This window comes from Scyliorhinus canicula, chromosome 4 (assembly GCF_902713615.1).
Source record: "Scyliorhinus canicula chromosome 4, sScyCan1.1, whole genome shotgun sequence".
NCBI lineage: Eukaryota > Metazoa > Chordata > Chondrichthyes > Carcharhiniformes > Scyliorhinidae > Scyliorhinus > Scyliorhinus canicula.
This window is the reverse complement of record NC_052149.1, coordinates 125,643,200-125,658,978: the sequence shown is the minus strand read 5'-3', so window position 1 is coordinate 125,658,978 and position 15,779 is coordinate 125,643,200. Positions and strand designations below refer to the sequence as shown.

At 51.5% G+C, this 15,779-nt stretch overlaps 1 gene segment (V, D, J or C); it reads right to left on the bottom strand.

Annotated features, from left to right (window-relative positions):
• Window positions 1-1,242: 1,242 nt before the first annotated feature.
• On the bottom strand, window positions 1,243-15,325 carry LOC119964961. The segment is given in 4 exon segments: window positions 1,243-2,305; window positions 13,469-13,502; window positions 14,635-14,930; window positions 15,117-15,325. Coding segments are annotated over 4 exon segments (708 nt in total).
• Window positions 15,326-15,779: the final 454 nt, after the last annotated feature.

Here is a 15,779-nt window from a genome sequence, read left to right as displayed (position 1 = left end):
CATGAGGGGAGATAGGAGTGAAACTAGAGAAAGATGTGAGTTCAGGGCCCGGGCAGGGGGGAGAATTAGAGGAAGTTTGCCAGACGGCCTAGTGGAAGGGAGGGACGTGGCCGAGGCAGCTGAATGGATCGTCTCAATCTGAGTGACAAAGACGTCCATGAGCCCCTCCCACTTGTTGTTGGAGGTGAGGGTGGAGGGGACGGGGACAGGGGTTTAAGAAGATGGTCTGCAGTGGAGAAAAGAAGCCGGGATTATCTTTACATTCCAGGATGATCCTGGAATAGTGAGCAGTTTTAGCAGATGGGAGTAGGAGCCGGGAGTGTTTGAAGTGGTCCAGCCGGATCTGACAGTGGATGGATAAACCAGTTCTCCACCACATCCTTTCAAGTCTATGTGCCTTGGATTAAATGAGTGGAGATGAGGCCGTAGCAGGAGGAACGGTCAGGGTGAGAGAGAGGAATGGTTTTATTGGGGAAGAGGATATCAAAGGTGGAGGTGAGGGTGAGGTTGGGTAAATCTGTCTCTGGAGAAATGTTGTGGTGATCGGAGGGCCAGAGACAGATAGTTGGGATTTTGAAGGTTCCGTTGTAAATGAATTGGGGAATAGGTTTTTCCTGGGATGGATACAGAAGGGGGTAGGGTTGGGGTGTGGAAGGGGGATGTGGGTGAGGAGTGATACAAGGAAGTGATCAGAGATGGTCTTATCTGTGATTGAAACTATGGGAGTAGTGAGACCACGTGAGATGGTCAGGTCAAGGGGGAGGTGGGGAATATGGGTTGGAGAATTGTGATTGTGATGATTTAATCCCAGCAACTTTCAGTCTCTTTTCTGATATGAATCTTTAAACTCAGAGATTCCAGATAAAACTGATCATTATAAAATGATTGATAATTGTCTTTGAATCCAATCATCTGCTGATGTGTCATTGATTGACAGGCCAACCAGCCAATCATGACAATCACTTGCTGAAATGCCATGATGTGGAGATGCCGGCGTTGGACTGGGGTGAGCACAGTAAGAAGTCTTACAACACCAGGTTAAAGTCCAACAGGTTTGTTTCAAACACGAGCTTTCGGAGCGCAGCTCCTTCCTCAGGTGAATGAGCAGTTCTCCGAAAGCTCGTGTTTGAAACAAACCTGTTGAACTTTAACCTGGTATTGTAAGACTTCTTACTTGCTGAAACGCAGCCAATCAGCTGATGGGGAGGAGGGACATTTCCAAAGCACACCCGAGACACAGACTGAATATTCTTAATGTTTATTACCTTTTACAGATTTACATTGTCAGAAAAAAGACTTGAATAAACAGCCCAGCCAGAGGAAGCTGGAGAAATTCACAGGGAGAATGGAGGTTTATTAAAACACTTGTGGAGATTTTCTCAATAACAGGAGAATACTGTCCCTTTAAACAGTGACTAAACCTTAAATTGTAACTGCAGGGTGAGCAGGAAGGAGGTCTGCTTTCCTGAAGCAGGGACTTCAGTGGGTCACATTATTTTTGTACAGCTGACAGTCTTCAGCATCTTAGAGAGGTTTTGCTTCGCATCACGAGTCTACACTGTCCCCTCAAACACTCCCAGGACAGGTACAGCACGGGGTTAGATACAGAGTAAAGCTCCCTCTGCACTGTCCCATCAAACACTCCCAGGACAGGTACAGCACGGGGTTAGATACAGAGCAAAGCTCCCTCTACACTGTCCCATCAAACACTCCCAGGACAGGTACAGCATGGGTTTAGATACAGAGTAAACCTCACTCCACATTGCCCTATCAAACTCTCGCAGGACATGTACAAACAGGGTTAGATACAAAGTAAAGTTCGCTCTACACCATCCTGAAATTGAATTAACCCTCAGAAGTGTCTCAGACCCAGTCCCGAGAAGGTTGTAATTCAGTGCTGACAATGACCTTTGCCCTCCCAGCTCACCCCTGTTCTATTTAAAGTTGTGTCTCCTCTGTGGACTGTCTCTAACACTCTACGCACATTCTGATCTCCTGATGCTCTTGCTGAGGGCAGAGGAGAGGCTCACGTGGGTGAGGGCACAGGAGAAGCTGGCGTTGGACTCCCAGGCAGAGCCAGAGAGGGTCAGCAGGCTGCTGACACTGTAGGTGTTGTCCGAAGCTCGCAGGTAGTTGCTGGTCTGAACCCCGTCCGAAATGGCTGCACCATCCTTCTTCCACTCCACCACCAGCTCATCTGGATAGAAGTGATTGGCAAGGCACACCAGGGTGGCAGTGCCCTTGGTCTTGACCTCCTCCGGGGAGGGGGGTAGCAGGGTCAGCGTGGGTTGTGAATTCTCACGGCCTGAAAGAGAAAAGAAGGAATTTTAATCGCTGCCATTATAAAGGATTTCAAGGACTTCCGGTTGCGGCTATGACCAGCTAAGTCGCACGTTTGGCTGCTCCTGCGAGGAAGGTGTTTTCGGGCCGATTGGAGGGCCCCTAACGGCGCTGGAACGACGATTCCCGGTGGGGGAAGGTTCCCAGAGGAGAACCCTGCAAAATTTATGGTCGTCACCCGAAGTGGGGCAGAAAAAAAAGCGGCAGCAGCTCCCCGAAAAAAGCGGGGGAAGAAACCCAAAATGGCGGCCGGCGGCGCACCCGAGGACTGGAGGAAATGGGCGGAGGAGCAGCAGGCCGTTCTCCTGCGCTTCTTCACGGAGCTGAAAGTGGAGCTGCTGGAGTCGATGAACGCGACGACCACCAGGCTGATGGGAGCCCAGGCGACCCAAGAGGCGTCAATTCGGGAGCTGCAGCAGGAGATGGCTGTGAGGGAGGAGGAGGCCACGGTCCTCGTGGGGAAGGTGGAGGTGCACGAGGCACTCCACCTGAAATGGCAAAACCGACTGGAGGAGATGGATACCCGCATGAGGCGGAAAAACCTGAGGATCCTGGGCCTGGCAGAAGGGCTGGAGGGGTCGGACCTCCCGAGGTATGTGGCAGAAATGCTGGGCTCACTGATGGGGGCAGGGGCCGTCCCTTCGCCCCTGGAACTGGAGGAGGCCTACAGAGTAATGGCCAGGAAGCCAAGAGCAAACGAACCCCCGAGGGCGGTGCTGGTTCGGTTCCAGCGATTCAGTGACCGGGAGAGGGTGCTGAGGTGGGCCAAGAGAGAGAGGAGCAGCAAATGGGAGAACTCGACGGTGAGGATCTACCAGGACTGGAGTGCGGAGGTGGCAAAGCGGCGGGCCCGGTTCAACCGGACGAAGGCGGTGCTGCATGCCAAGAGAATCAGATTCGGGATGCTGCAGCCAGCGCGCTTGTGGGTGACCTATAAGGACCAGCACCACTATTTCGAGTCCCCGGAGGAGGCGTGGGCCTTTGTCCAGGAAGAAAAGCTGGACTCGAACTAGAACCAGGGGATACTTGGCGGTCGTTGCCGCTCTGGTACTTTAAGCTGGACACGTGGCTTTCTTTTGGTTGGATTTTCACTTGGCTGTATTTTTGGACCCTTTTTTTCTCTCTGCCAGTTTTTTTTCTTTTTTCTGTTATTTATAATGTTATGTTGGGGGGGCGGGGTGGGGGGGGGGAGTGCCGGGGGTATGTGTTTCTTGTGGGGGTTTTTTTTTATCGGTGTGGGATCGGGGACGGGGGTGGAACTGAAGATGGAGGGGTGGGGAGTGGCAGGGCGAAAGCGCGGGCTTTCCTCTGGTTTCCCGCGCGCGGGGCAGAGGAGGGAGGAGGGTGGGAGGAAGGGGCGGGGTCAGCAATGGCTCCCTTTCCCGCGCTGGAGCGGGGTCGAGGAGGGTGGTAAGGGGGGGGATGTCCCCCATGCCGGGAGGAGTCGGATTGTGGCAGGGGCAGCCGGGTCAGCGTAAACCAGCTGACTTACGGAAGTACTATGGAGGGTGCATCGCGGCTAGGAAGGGTCCTAGCCTGGGGGGGGAGGGGGGTGGGGGGGGGGAGGGGGAGGGGGGAAGGGGGGGGGGCTACCGGGTTGCTGCTGAAAAGGCCAGGGAGGAGAAGTTGAGGACCGGAGGGGTGGGGGGAGGGCGCCATCGCCATGGGGAGCGGGTCAGAAGGGGAGGGCTGACTCGGGGCGAGCAGGTGACAGGATATGGCTAGTCGGCAGGGGAGAGGGGCGGGCTTCCCTTCGACCCGGCTGATCACTTGGAATGTGAGGGGGCTGAATGGGCCGGTCAAGAGAACGAGAGTAATCTCGCATTTGAAGGGACTGAAGGCGGATGTAGCAATGCTACAAGAGACCCATTTGAAGGTGGCGGACCAGGTCCGCCTGAGTAGGGGGTGGGTGGGACAGGTGTTCCACTCAGGACTGGACGCAAAGAACCGGGGGGTGGCGATCCTGGTAGGGAAGAGGGTGTCGTTCGTGGCGGCGGAGGTGGTGGCGGATAAAGAGGGTAGATATGTCATGGTGAAGGGTAGGCTACAGGGGGAGAAAGTGGTGATGGTTAATGTGTATGCCCCGAATTGGGACGACGCTGGCTTCATGAGGCGCCTACTGGGCCTCATTCCGGACCTGGAGGCAGGGGGGCCTGATCATGGGGGGGGACTTCAACACAGTGCTGGACCCCGTGCTGGACAGATCGAGTTCAAGGACGAGTAGGAGGCCGGCAGCGGCAGAAGTGTTAAAGGGGTTTATGGAGCAGATGGGAGGGGTGGACCCCTGGAGGTTTGGGAGGCCGAGGGCGAGGGAGTATTCCTTTTTCTCCCATGTCCACAGAGTCTATTCTAGAATTGACTTTTTTGTATTGAGCAGGGGACTGATCCCGAAAGTACGGGAAGTGGAGTACTCGGCCATAGCGGTCTCAGACCATGCGCCACACTGGGTAGATTTGGAAATGGGGGAGGCGCGGGACCAGCGTCCGCTGTGGCGCCTGGATGTGGGGTTGCTGGCGGATGAGGAGGTGTGTAAGAGGGTCCGGAAGAGCATTGAAAGATATCTGGCCACTAATGACACGGGGGAGGTGCAGGTGGGGATGGTCTGGGAGGCCCTGAAGGCGGTGATCCGGGGGGAGCTGATCTCCATACGGGCACATAGGGAAAGGAGGGAGAGACAGGAGAGGGAGAGGCTGGTGGGGGAGCTTTTGGACGTGGATAGGAGATATGCGGAGGCACCAGAGGAGGGGCTGTTGGGGGAACGGCGCAGTTTGCAGGCTAAGTTCGACCTGTTGACCACCAGAAAGGCAGAGACACAGTGGAGAAGGGCGCAGGGCGCGATTTATGAATATGGGGAGAAGGCGAGTAGGATGTTGGCGCATCAGCTCCGCAAGCGGGATGCGGCTAGAGAAATTGGGGGAGTGAGGGAGAGGGGTGGGAACGTAGTGCAGAAGGGGCCAGAAGTAAATGGGGTCTTCAGAGACTTCTATAAGGAGCTGTATCGGTCAGAGCCGCCGACGAGGGGAGGGGGGATGGAGGGCTTCTTGAACAAATTGAGGTTCCCCAAGGTCCAAGAGGAGCTGGTAGAGGGGCTGGGGGCGCCGATAGGGTTAGAGGAGCTAGTCAAGGGGATTGGGCATATGCAGACGGGGAAGGCGCCGGGGCCAGACGGGTTCCCGGTCGAATTTTACAAAAAATATGCGGATTTGGTGGGCCCTGTGCTGGTACGAGCCTTCAACGAGGCATGGGAGGGGGGGGCTCTGCCCCCGACAATGTCGCAGGCACTGATCTCTCTGATCTTGAAGCGGGACAAGGACCCCGTGTAGTGTGGGTCATATAGGCCTATCTCGCTCCTGAATGTGGACGCCAAGTTGCTGGCAAAGATCCTGGCTACCAGGATAGAGGATTGTGTGCCAGGGGTGATACACGAGGACCAGACGGGTTTTGTGAAAGGGCGGCAGCTTAATACGAACGTGCGGAGACTGCTAAACGTCATCATGATGCCGGCAGTGGAGGGTGAGGCGGAGATAGTGGTGGCATTGGACGCGGAGAAGGCATTTGATAGGGTGGAGTGGAAGTACCTGTGGGAGACGCTGGAACGGTTTGGATTTGGGGAGGGATTTATTAAATGGGTGAAGCTGCTCTATTCGGCCCCGACGGCAAGTGTAGTGACGAATGGTAGGAGATCGGAGTATTTTGGGCTCCACCGGGGGACCAGACAGGGGTGCCCCTTGTCCCCCCTGCTCTTCGCACTGGCAATTGAACCGTTGGCGATGGCACTGAGGGGCTCAGGGGGGTGGAGAGGGCTGACAAGGGGCGGGGAGGAGCACCGGGTATCGCTATACGCGGACGACCTGCTGCTATACGTGGCAGACCCAGAAGGGGGAATGCCGGAGGTGATGGAACTGCTAGCAGAATTTGGGGACTTTTCGGGGTACAAGCTAAACTTGGGCAAGAGTGAGGTATTTGTGATACACCCAGGGGATCAGGAAGAGGGAATCGGGAGACTCCCGTTTAAGAGAGCAGGAAAGAGTTTTAGATATTTAGGGGTGCAGGTGGCAAGGAACTGGGGGACTCTCCACAAGCTGAACTTCTCCAGGCTGGTGGAACAGATGGAGGAGGAATTTAAAAGGTGGGACATGGTGCCGCTGTCGCTGGCGGGCAGAGTGCAGTCCGTTAAAATGACGGTCCTCCCGAGGTTTTTGTTTTTATTTCAGTGCTTGCCCATCTTCCTCCCTAGGGCCTTCTTCAAAAAGGTGACGAGTAGCATCATGAGCTACGTGTGGACGCACGGCACCCCAAGGGTGAGGAGGGTCTTCTTGGAGCGGAGTAGGGATAGTGGAGGGCTGGCACTACCCAATCTTTCGGGGTATTACTGGGCGGCAAATGTATCGATGGTGCGCAAGTGGATGATGGAAGGGGAGGGGGCAGCTTGGAAACGAATGGAGAGGGCGTCCTGTGGCAACATAAGCCTGGGGGCCCTAGTAACGGCGCCATGGCCGCTCCCTCCCACGAGGTACACCACGAGCCCGGTGGTGGCGGCCACCCTCAAGATCTGGGGGCAGTGGAGGCGACACAGGGGGGAAGTGGGAGGTCTGATGGAGGCACCGTTAAGAGGGAACCATAGATTCATCCCGGGGAACATGGACGGGGGATTTCAGAGCTGGCACAGGGTGGGCATCAGGCAGCTGAAGGATCTGTTTGTAGATGGGAGGTTTGCGAGCCTGAGAGAGCTGGAGGAGAAATTCGGGCTCCCCCCGGGAAACATGTTTAGACATTTGCAGGTGAAGACATTTGCTAGACGCCAGGTGGAAGGGTTTCCCTTGCTCCCCAGTAGGGGGGCGAGTGATAGGGTGCTCTCGGGGGTCTGGGTCGGAGGGGGGAGGATATCGGACATCTACAAAGTAATGCAGGAGGCGGAGGAGGCATCAGTAGAGGAGCTGAAAGCCAAGTGGGAGGGGGGAGCTGGGAGAACAGATAGAGGATGGGACATGGGCTGATGCCCTGGAGAGGGTTAATTCTTCCTCCTCGTGTGCGAGGCTTAGCCTCATTCAATTTAAGGTGCTACATAGAGCCCATATGACGGGGACAAGGATGAGTCGGTTCTTTGGGGGTGAGGACAGATGTGTCAGGTGTTCGGGAAGTCCAGCGAACCATGTCCATATGTTTTGGGCATGTCCGGCACTGGAGGAGTTCTGGAAGGGGGTGGCAAGGACGGTGTCGAGGGTGGTGGGATCCAGGGTCAAACCAGGATGGGGACTTGCGATCTTTGGGGTTGGGGTGGAGCCGGGGGTACAGGAGGCGAGAGAGGCCGGAGTACTGGCCTTTGCGTCCCTAGTTGCTCGAAGAAGGATACTAATACAGTGGAAGGACGCGAGGCCTCCAAGCGTGGAAACTTGGATTAATGACATGGCAAGTTTTATTCAGTTGGAAAGGGTCAAATTCGCCCTGAGAGGGTCGGTACAAGGGTTCTTCAGGCGGTGGCAGCCTTTCCTCGACTTTTTGGCTCAGAGATAGGGTACAGAGGTCGCAGCAGCAGCAACCCGGGGGGGAGGGGAGGGGGGGAGGGGGGGGTGGCAACAACGGTTGTGGTGGGTTATTTACGGTTGAAATGCGGGCAAATTTGCTCGCAGTTCATGTTTGATGTTGATTGTTGCTTTGTTTGTTTTTGGGGGAGGGGGGAGGGGGGGGAGGGACAACGCGCGCGCGAGTTCGGGCGGGGGGGGGATATTTGTTAAGAGGGAATATTTTGTAATATTTTATAGTTAGTTGGGGTAAATATCTTCATGTAAAAAATTCTTTCAATAAAAATTATTTTAAAAAAATAAATAAAGGATTTCAACGTCCTGAATATTAACTGGAATCAAATCAGTGTCAATGGATAGATGATGCAGAATTCGACAATCCATTCCGGGGAACTTTTTTTACCAGCACGGAATAATCCCAACAAGAGAAGGAGCAGTTTTGGACAGTTTTAGTGATTGAATCTGGGCAGGTGAAGGCCAATTTTAGTAAACTGGGATTTGCCAAATTGGACAGGAAACAGGGACTTGATGGTAAAACAGTGTCAGAGCAGTGGGAGGATATTCAAGCTGGAGACAGAGAGAGTTCAGAACAAATATGTTCACACAAAGCAATAGTGAGGGACATTGTGAGAGGATGACTGTGATATAATTGAATAGATTAAATGGCACAGTGGAGTGGTGGCTCGGTGGCGTAGTGGTTGGCACTGCTGTCTCATGGTGCCAATGACCCGGGTTCAATCCCGGCCCTGCATCACTGTGAAGTTTGCACATTCTCCCCGTGTCTGCGTGGGTTTCACCCCCCACAACCCAAAGATGTACAGGGTACTTGGATTGGCCATGCTAAATCGGCCCTTAATTGGAAAAAAATGAATTGGGTACATTAAATTTATTTTTTTAAAGTGCACAGTTGTTAGCACTGCTGCCTCACAATGCCAGGGACTGGGGGTGGTTTAATAGTGAGAGTATTTAAAGCCGCAGTGTCCCTTTAAGAAGCTGTTAACCAGTCAGGAAGCTCAAACTATTGATCAGTCTGTCTGGGGGAACAGGTTAAACATTAACAAACCTCAGATCAAACACAGATCGGGAGAACCTTATCCCAGAACATTGGAGTAGACTTCGATCAACACACTGCACAAAGGATTCTGATTGGCTGTCAGTGTAGAAGTTTCTCGATTTAATTTCAAACTTGCTGCCCAACACTGAACTGAGATCAAGGGTGAGGCTACAATTAGCCTCAGTGTCCGGGGGTCAGACAGGGTCACTGCTCCTAATGACCCATGACCTCTAGAGGGTGAGAGTGCGCAGACAATGGGCGAGGGTCAGATCAGGAATCGCCAACATCAAAGAAAGACTTGCATTTCTATAGCATCTATCACCACCTCAGAATGTCCCAAAGTGTTTTACAGCCAATTGTGTAGAGCAAGATCCCAGAGAGCAAAGTGACAATGACCAGATCATCAGATATTTAGTGATGTTGACTGAGGGATAAATATTGACCAGGGCACCGGGGAGATCTCCCCTGCTCTCCCTCTAATTGTGCCATGGGATCTTTTACATCCCCTGAGAGGGCAGGCATCAGTTTGTTTAATCTGAAAGACAGCACCTCTGACAGTGCAGCCCTCCCTCAATACTGCACTGGACTCTCAGCCTGGATTATGTGCTCAAGTCTCTGGAGTGGGATTTGAAGCCACAACGTTGTGACTCAGAGGCCAGAGTGCTACCCACTGAGGCACGGCTGGCACCTCACGCTCCAATAGGCTGCCATGTTCACCCTCCTGCCTCACACTTGGAGGAATGAGGCCACTTGCGGAGGGTGGAGCTGTTCCCCAGCCAGAGAGAGTGTCTTCAGGAGAGAGATGGAGAGCAGATTATGGGAGGCCTGGAGTCTAGAGGGGGGACATTTAGCCAGTCAATGGCAGGAGCTGAGCCCTTTCCCTGTAAGGATTTTGGAAGTGGATGGGGAAAGTGGGAGGTGAACTAGAGAAACATCTTTGTTGCTGCTGAAACTCCTGCTATCTGCTCAGTCACGTCTAATAAACACACAGACAAATCAGAGACACATGAGTCTGTTTGTGTGGATTTTCTGCTGGTTTCAGTTCAATGAAGAGTCCAGGAGGACACGCCAGGAGCAGCACCAGGCAGACTGAAAAATGAGGTGTCAACCTGGTGCCGATACAACACAGGACTGTGTGTCAAACAGCAGAAGCAGCATGTGACAGACAGAGCTAAACAATCCCACGACCCACGGATCAGGTCTATGCTCCGCAGTCCTGACATATACAGACGTGAATGCTGATGGACAATTAAACAACTCACTGGAGGAGGAGGCTCCACAAATATCTCCATCCTCAATGATGGAGGAGCCCAACCAGAAGTGCCGAGTGGATGATCCATCCCGGCCTCCTCCTGAGATCCCAGCATCACAGATGTCAGTCTTCAGCCAGTTAGATTCACTCCGCGTGAAATCAAGAAACGCTGAAGGCCCTGGATACTGCGAATGCTCCGGGCCCTGACATCATCCCCCCAGTAGTACTGAAGGCCCTGGATACTGCGAATGCTCTGGGCCCTGACATCATCCCCCCAGTAGTACTGAAGGCCCTGGATACTGCGAATGCTCTGGGCCCTGACATCATCCCCCAGTAGTACTGAAGGCCCTGGACACTGCGAATGCTCTGGGCCCTGACATCATCCCCCCCAGTAGTACTGAAGGCCCTGGATACTGTGAATACTCCGGGCCCTGACATCATCCCCCAGTAGTACTGAAGGCCCTGGATACTGTGAATGCTCCGGGCCCTGACATCATCCCCCCCAGTAGTACTGAAGGCCCTGGATACTGTGAATACTCTGGGCCCTGACATCATCCCCCCAGTAGTACTGAAGGCCCTGGATACTGTGAATGCTCCGGGCCCTGACATCATCCCCCCAGTAGTACTGAAGGCCCTGGATACTGTGAATGCTCCGGGCCCTGACATCATCCCCCCAGTAGTACTGAAGGCCCTGGATACTGTGAATACTCTGGGCCCTGACATCATCCCCCCAGTAGTACTGAAGACTTGTGTTCCAGACTTTTGTAGACACTGAGAGATTGTCTCTGCTGGTCGGGGAATCGGAAACACAGGGTCACAGTCTCAGGATAAGGAGCCGATCATTTAGAGCTGAGATGAAGAGAAATTTCTTCACTCCAAGTGTTGTGAATCTTTGGATTCCCGACGCCAGAGGGTTCTGGGTGCTCCATCGTTGAATATATTCCAGACTGGGATTGGCAGATGTTTGGTCTCCCGGAGAAGTAAGGGATACGGGGAATCGGGGAATGGGCGGGAAAATGGAGTTGAAGCCCAAGATCAGTCATGATCATATTGAATGATGCAGCAGGCTCAATGGGACAAATGGTCTACTACTGCTCTTATTTCTTGTGGCCGTGTGTTCCAGAACATACCCCTAGCCAAATTGTTTGAGTTTAGCTCCAAAACTGGCATCGACCCAACAATGTGGAAAATTACCCAGGGATCTCCAGTCCACAAAAAGCTGGACAAATCCAAACCGGACAATTATTGCCCCATCAGTCAACTCTCGAGCATCAGCAAAGGGATGGGTGTTGTTATCAACAGTGCTATCAACACTTACTCAGCAATAACCTGCTCACTGACGCTCAGTTAAGGATCTGCCAGGGTCACTCAGCTCCTGACCTCATTACAGCCTTGGTTCAAACATGGACAAAAGAGCTGAACTCCAGCGGTGAGGCCAGAGTAACTGCCCTTTGACCTCGAGGCAGCATTTGACCAAGTTTGGCATCAAGGAGCCCGAGCGAAACTGGAGTCAATGGGAATCAGAGGGAAAACTCTCCGCTGGTTGGAGTCATACCTAGCACAAAGGAAGATGGCTGTTGTTTGGGGTTTTAACTCTCCAGTCTATATTAATGAGCTGGATGAAGGCAATGAGAGTATTGTAGCTACATTTGCTGATGATAAAATGATAGGTAGGAAAGCAAGTTGTGAGGAGGATACAGAGTCTGAAAAGGGATATTGATAGGTTCAGTGAGTGGGGAGAACATTTGACAGATGGAGTATAATGTGGGGAAATGTGAGCTTGTCCACTTTGTTAGGAAGAATAGAAAAGCAGAATATTATTGACATGGAGAGAGACTGCAGAAAGCTGTGGTACAGAGGGATCTGGGTGTCCTTGTGTATGAATCACAGAACGTTAACCTGCAGGTACAGCAAGTGATGAGGAAGGTCAATGGAATGTTGTCCTTTATTACAAGCGGGATGGAGTATAAAAGTAGGGAAGTCTTGCTCCATTGATACAGCACATTGGGGAGACTACACCGTGAGTACTGGGCACAGTGTTGGTCTCCTTACTTAAGGACGGATATTCCGACATTGGAAGCAGTTCAGAGAAGGTTCACTGGGCTGATTCCACTGAGGAATGGAATGTTTGATGAGGAAAGGTTGAGCTGGTTGGATCTGTACTCATTGCAGAATGAGAGGTGATCTTATTGAAACATATAAGATTCTGAGGGAGCTTGACAGGGTGGATGCTGAGAGAATGTTTCCCCTCGTGGGGAATCTTGAATTAGTGGATACAGTTTAAAAATAAAGAATCCCCATTTAAGGTGGAGATGAGGAGGGGTTTCTTCTCTCAGAGGGTCGTTAGTTTTTGGATTTCTCTTTCCCAGAGAGCAGTGCATGCTGGGACATTGAATATATTCCAGGCTGTGTTCGACAGATTTTTGATTGGGGGTCAAGGGTTATGGGGACCGGCAGGAAAGTGGAGTTCAGGGCCATTTTTAAAAGTTAATTTATGGGATGTGTGGGTCTGAAGTGGGAACTTGCCATCCTGACCTTGTCCGGCCTACAAGTGACTCCAGATCCTCAGTAATGTGTTGACTCTGAAATGTCCTCTGGAATGGCCGAGCAAGACACTCAGCTCAAGGGCAATTAGGGATGGGCAATAAATGCTGGCCCAGCCAGAGATCACACATCACATCAAACAATAAAAATATCTCCAGGGATTTTCAGGAATATTGCATCAGGAATATCAGACTGAACTCGACCCAAAGAGAAAGTAACTGAGAGTCTCCCCAAAAGCCTGGAACACTGAAGCCACTGGATTGTGAGCCCTGCTGGACCTGTTTGTCATCAGAACTTTGCTAAGAGATAAGCAGGGAGTGGAGAGAGCAGAGTTAAAGCTGGGGGAAGTGGGACCTCGGTGTCTCACTGTGCTGCTGCTGCTGCTGTGATCAGTTATATCAGAGAGTGTGACAGGGAGCCAGAGCTCACATCAAACTCTGCCCGTGTCTGTCACACACAGACTGACAGGAGTCTAGTGAGTGATTTCACTCCATGGTCCAGGAATGTGAACACAGTCTGCAAACGTCCAGATCTCCTCCACACGGTGGGTAAAAGCTGCTTACTTATATCTTGCTGTTTAAAGGGGGGGAATGGAACTAAAGAAATACAGCTGGGCACCCTGTTCTACACAGTGTTCTTCAATGAACCATTTCATTCACTGCAGCTCCCCACTAACACCTTCAACTATTCAGCATTTGTGTTTCAGAAAGTTTCAGTATTGAAAGGGTTAATAACGGAGGATTGGGGTTTACTTACTCAGTCTGAGCTTGGTTCCTTTACCGAACGTAAGCCACACTGACAGCTTCCAGTGCAGGGGCTGTACAAAAACCTCTGCTCTCTGCTTCACTCACTCACTCTCACCCTCTCTCTGTCTCTCACTGTGTCTCTCACTCACTACTGTCTTTCTCTCTCACTCTTTCTCTCTCTCTGTTTCTCTCAATGTCTCTGTGTTTGTTGGGAGAGTTGAGAATTCTAATTTCCGATGAGAAATCTTTCAGCTGCTCTTCATATGTGGACATGGAGAGTAAGATGGAAACTTGAGGCCTTCAGTGAGCTGTGGACACAACAGGGACAGTGTCGTGGGCAGTGAGAATCATTTGTACAGTTTCCATTCTTGTGTTTATTATATATAAAATATTGTATAAAACTGTGGGTTCTGTCAGTCTAGAAGGTGGGGTTGTGTGTCCATTATTATATATTGTGTCAGTGTGGGTTTCCTCCGGGTGCTCCGGTTTCCTCCCACAAGTCCCGAAAGACGTGCTGTTAGGTAATTTGGACATTCTGAATTCTCCCTCAGTGTACCCGAACTGTTGCCTCAGTGTGGCAACTTGGGGCTTTTCACAGTAAATTCATTGCAGTGTTAATACACGCCTATTTGCGACAATAAGAAAGATAATTATTATTAAACTGTAGGATGTGTCAGTACAGGAGGTGGTGCTGTGTGTTCATCATTATACATTATAGAAAACTGTGGGATCATAGAATCATAGAATTCCTGCAATGCAGAAGCAGCCCTTCAGTGCATCGAGTTGGCACCAACCCTCTGAAGGAGCACTCTATCTAGGCCCACTCACCCACCCTATTACTATAACCTCATAGCTCCAGCTAACCTGTACATCTTTGGACTGTGGAACAAACCCGGAGCACCCAAAGGAAACCCACACAGACACAGGGAGAAGGTGCAAATTCCACATAGTCACCCAAGGCCAACCACTGTGCCTTTGTGCCACCCGTATGTCTGAGTCCAGGAGGCGGGACTGTGTGTCCATTATTATATCTTATATAAAACTGTGGGATGTGTCAGTGAAAGAAGTGGGACTGGGTGTATATTATTATATATTACATAATACAGTGGGTTGTGTCAATACAGGAGGTGGGGCTGTGCGTATTGAGGTTTTTGTAAGGCTCTGTATCACTGTGAGAGGCCAGCTGTTATCTTGCTGACAGTAATAATCAGCGACATCCTCATTCTGTACATTGCTGATTGTCAGGGTGAATCGTGTTCCAGATTGACTGCCGGTGAATCGGTCGGATATTCCTGTGAACCGGGTTGATGCCTCGTAGATCAGCAGAGCCGGTTTCTGACCATCTCGCTGTTGATACCAAATACAATCATTGCTAATGCCTTGACTGGCCGTACAGGTGATGGTTGCGGTCTGGCCCAGGCTCAATGACAGCACCGGGGGAGACTGGGTCATGATGATGTCTCCACTGATACCTGAGGGGTAATAGAGAAACAGAGTGAAGTAAGAACTGTCACAGAAAGAGCCTGTACAATGAGATATTGTTGGAGACACTGACTGTTCCTCTGCTTTCAGCATTTTCCCTTCAATCACAAGTCAGTAGAATTGGATTGAAATGGAGAGCAGGAAAATATTCAAGGTGGAAGGAGAGAGATTTGTACCTGCGATGCAGAATGCCAGAGGCCAGATCAGCTGGATGGCTGAAATCATGGTGTCTGCTCCTGTCCCTGTGCCTGGTTACTGATAAACTCTCCCTTCACTGGGCTCTGCTTTATAAAGCTGCAGCCTGTGAGAGTCTGACTGCCCGTTCCTCAGTATGTAAATGGTATGAGGCAGAGACACCACGTCAGCACCTTCACTTCCTCTTCTCTCTCTCACTCAGTCCCTCTCCCTCTCTCTCTCTCCCTCCCTCAGTGTCAGTCCCTCAGTCTCTGCTCTCTCTGTCTTGTTATTCCCGTCTCAATCTCCTTGTTTGCTCTCACCCTCATCTTTCTTTCTCTGTTCTCTCTTTCTCCCTCTGTTTCCCTCTCTTTCTCCCTCACTTTCTCTCTCTACCACAGAAGAGATATCGACCTCTTTGTGTCCACTCAGTCCCCTCAGGATCTTATGTTTAAGTAAGATCATCTCTCATTCTTCTCACTCCAGTATTTCTTTCCCTGTCTTTATTTTCCGTTCCTCTTGTAATAAACACCAACATTCCATTTCCCTTCCTGATCACTTGCTGGACCTGCAGACTAATGTTTTGTGATTCATGTACCAGGGCACCCAGATCCCTCTGCAGCAGCCAGTTCCTCAATCTCTCTCCATTTAAATACTTTACTGCT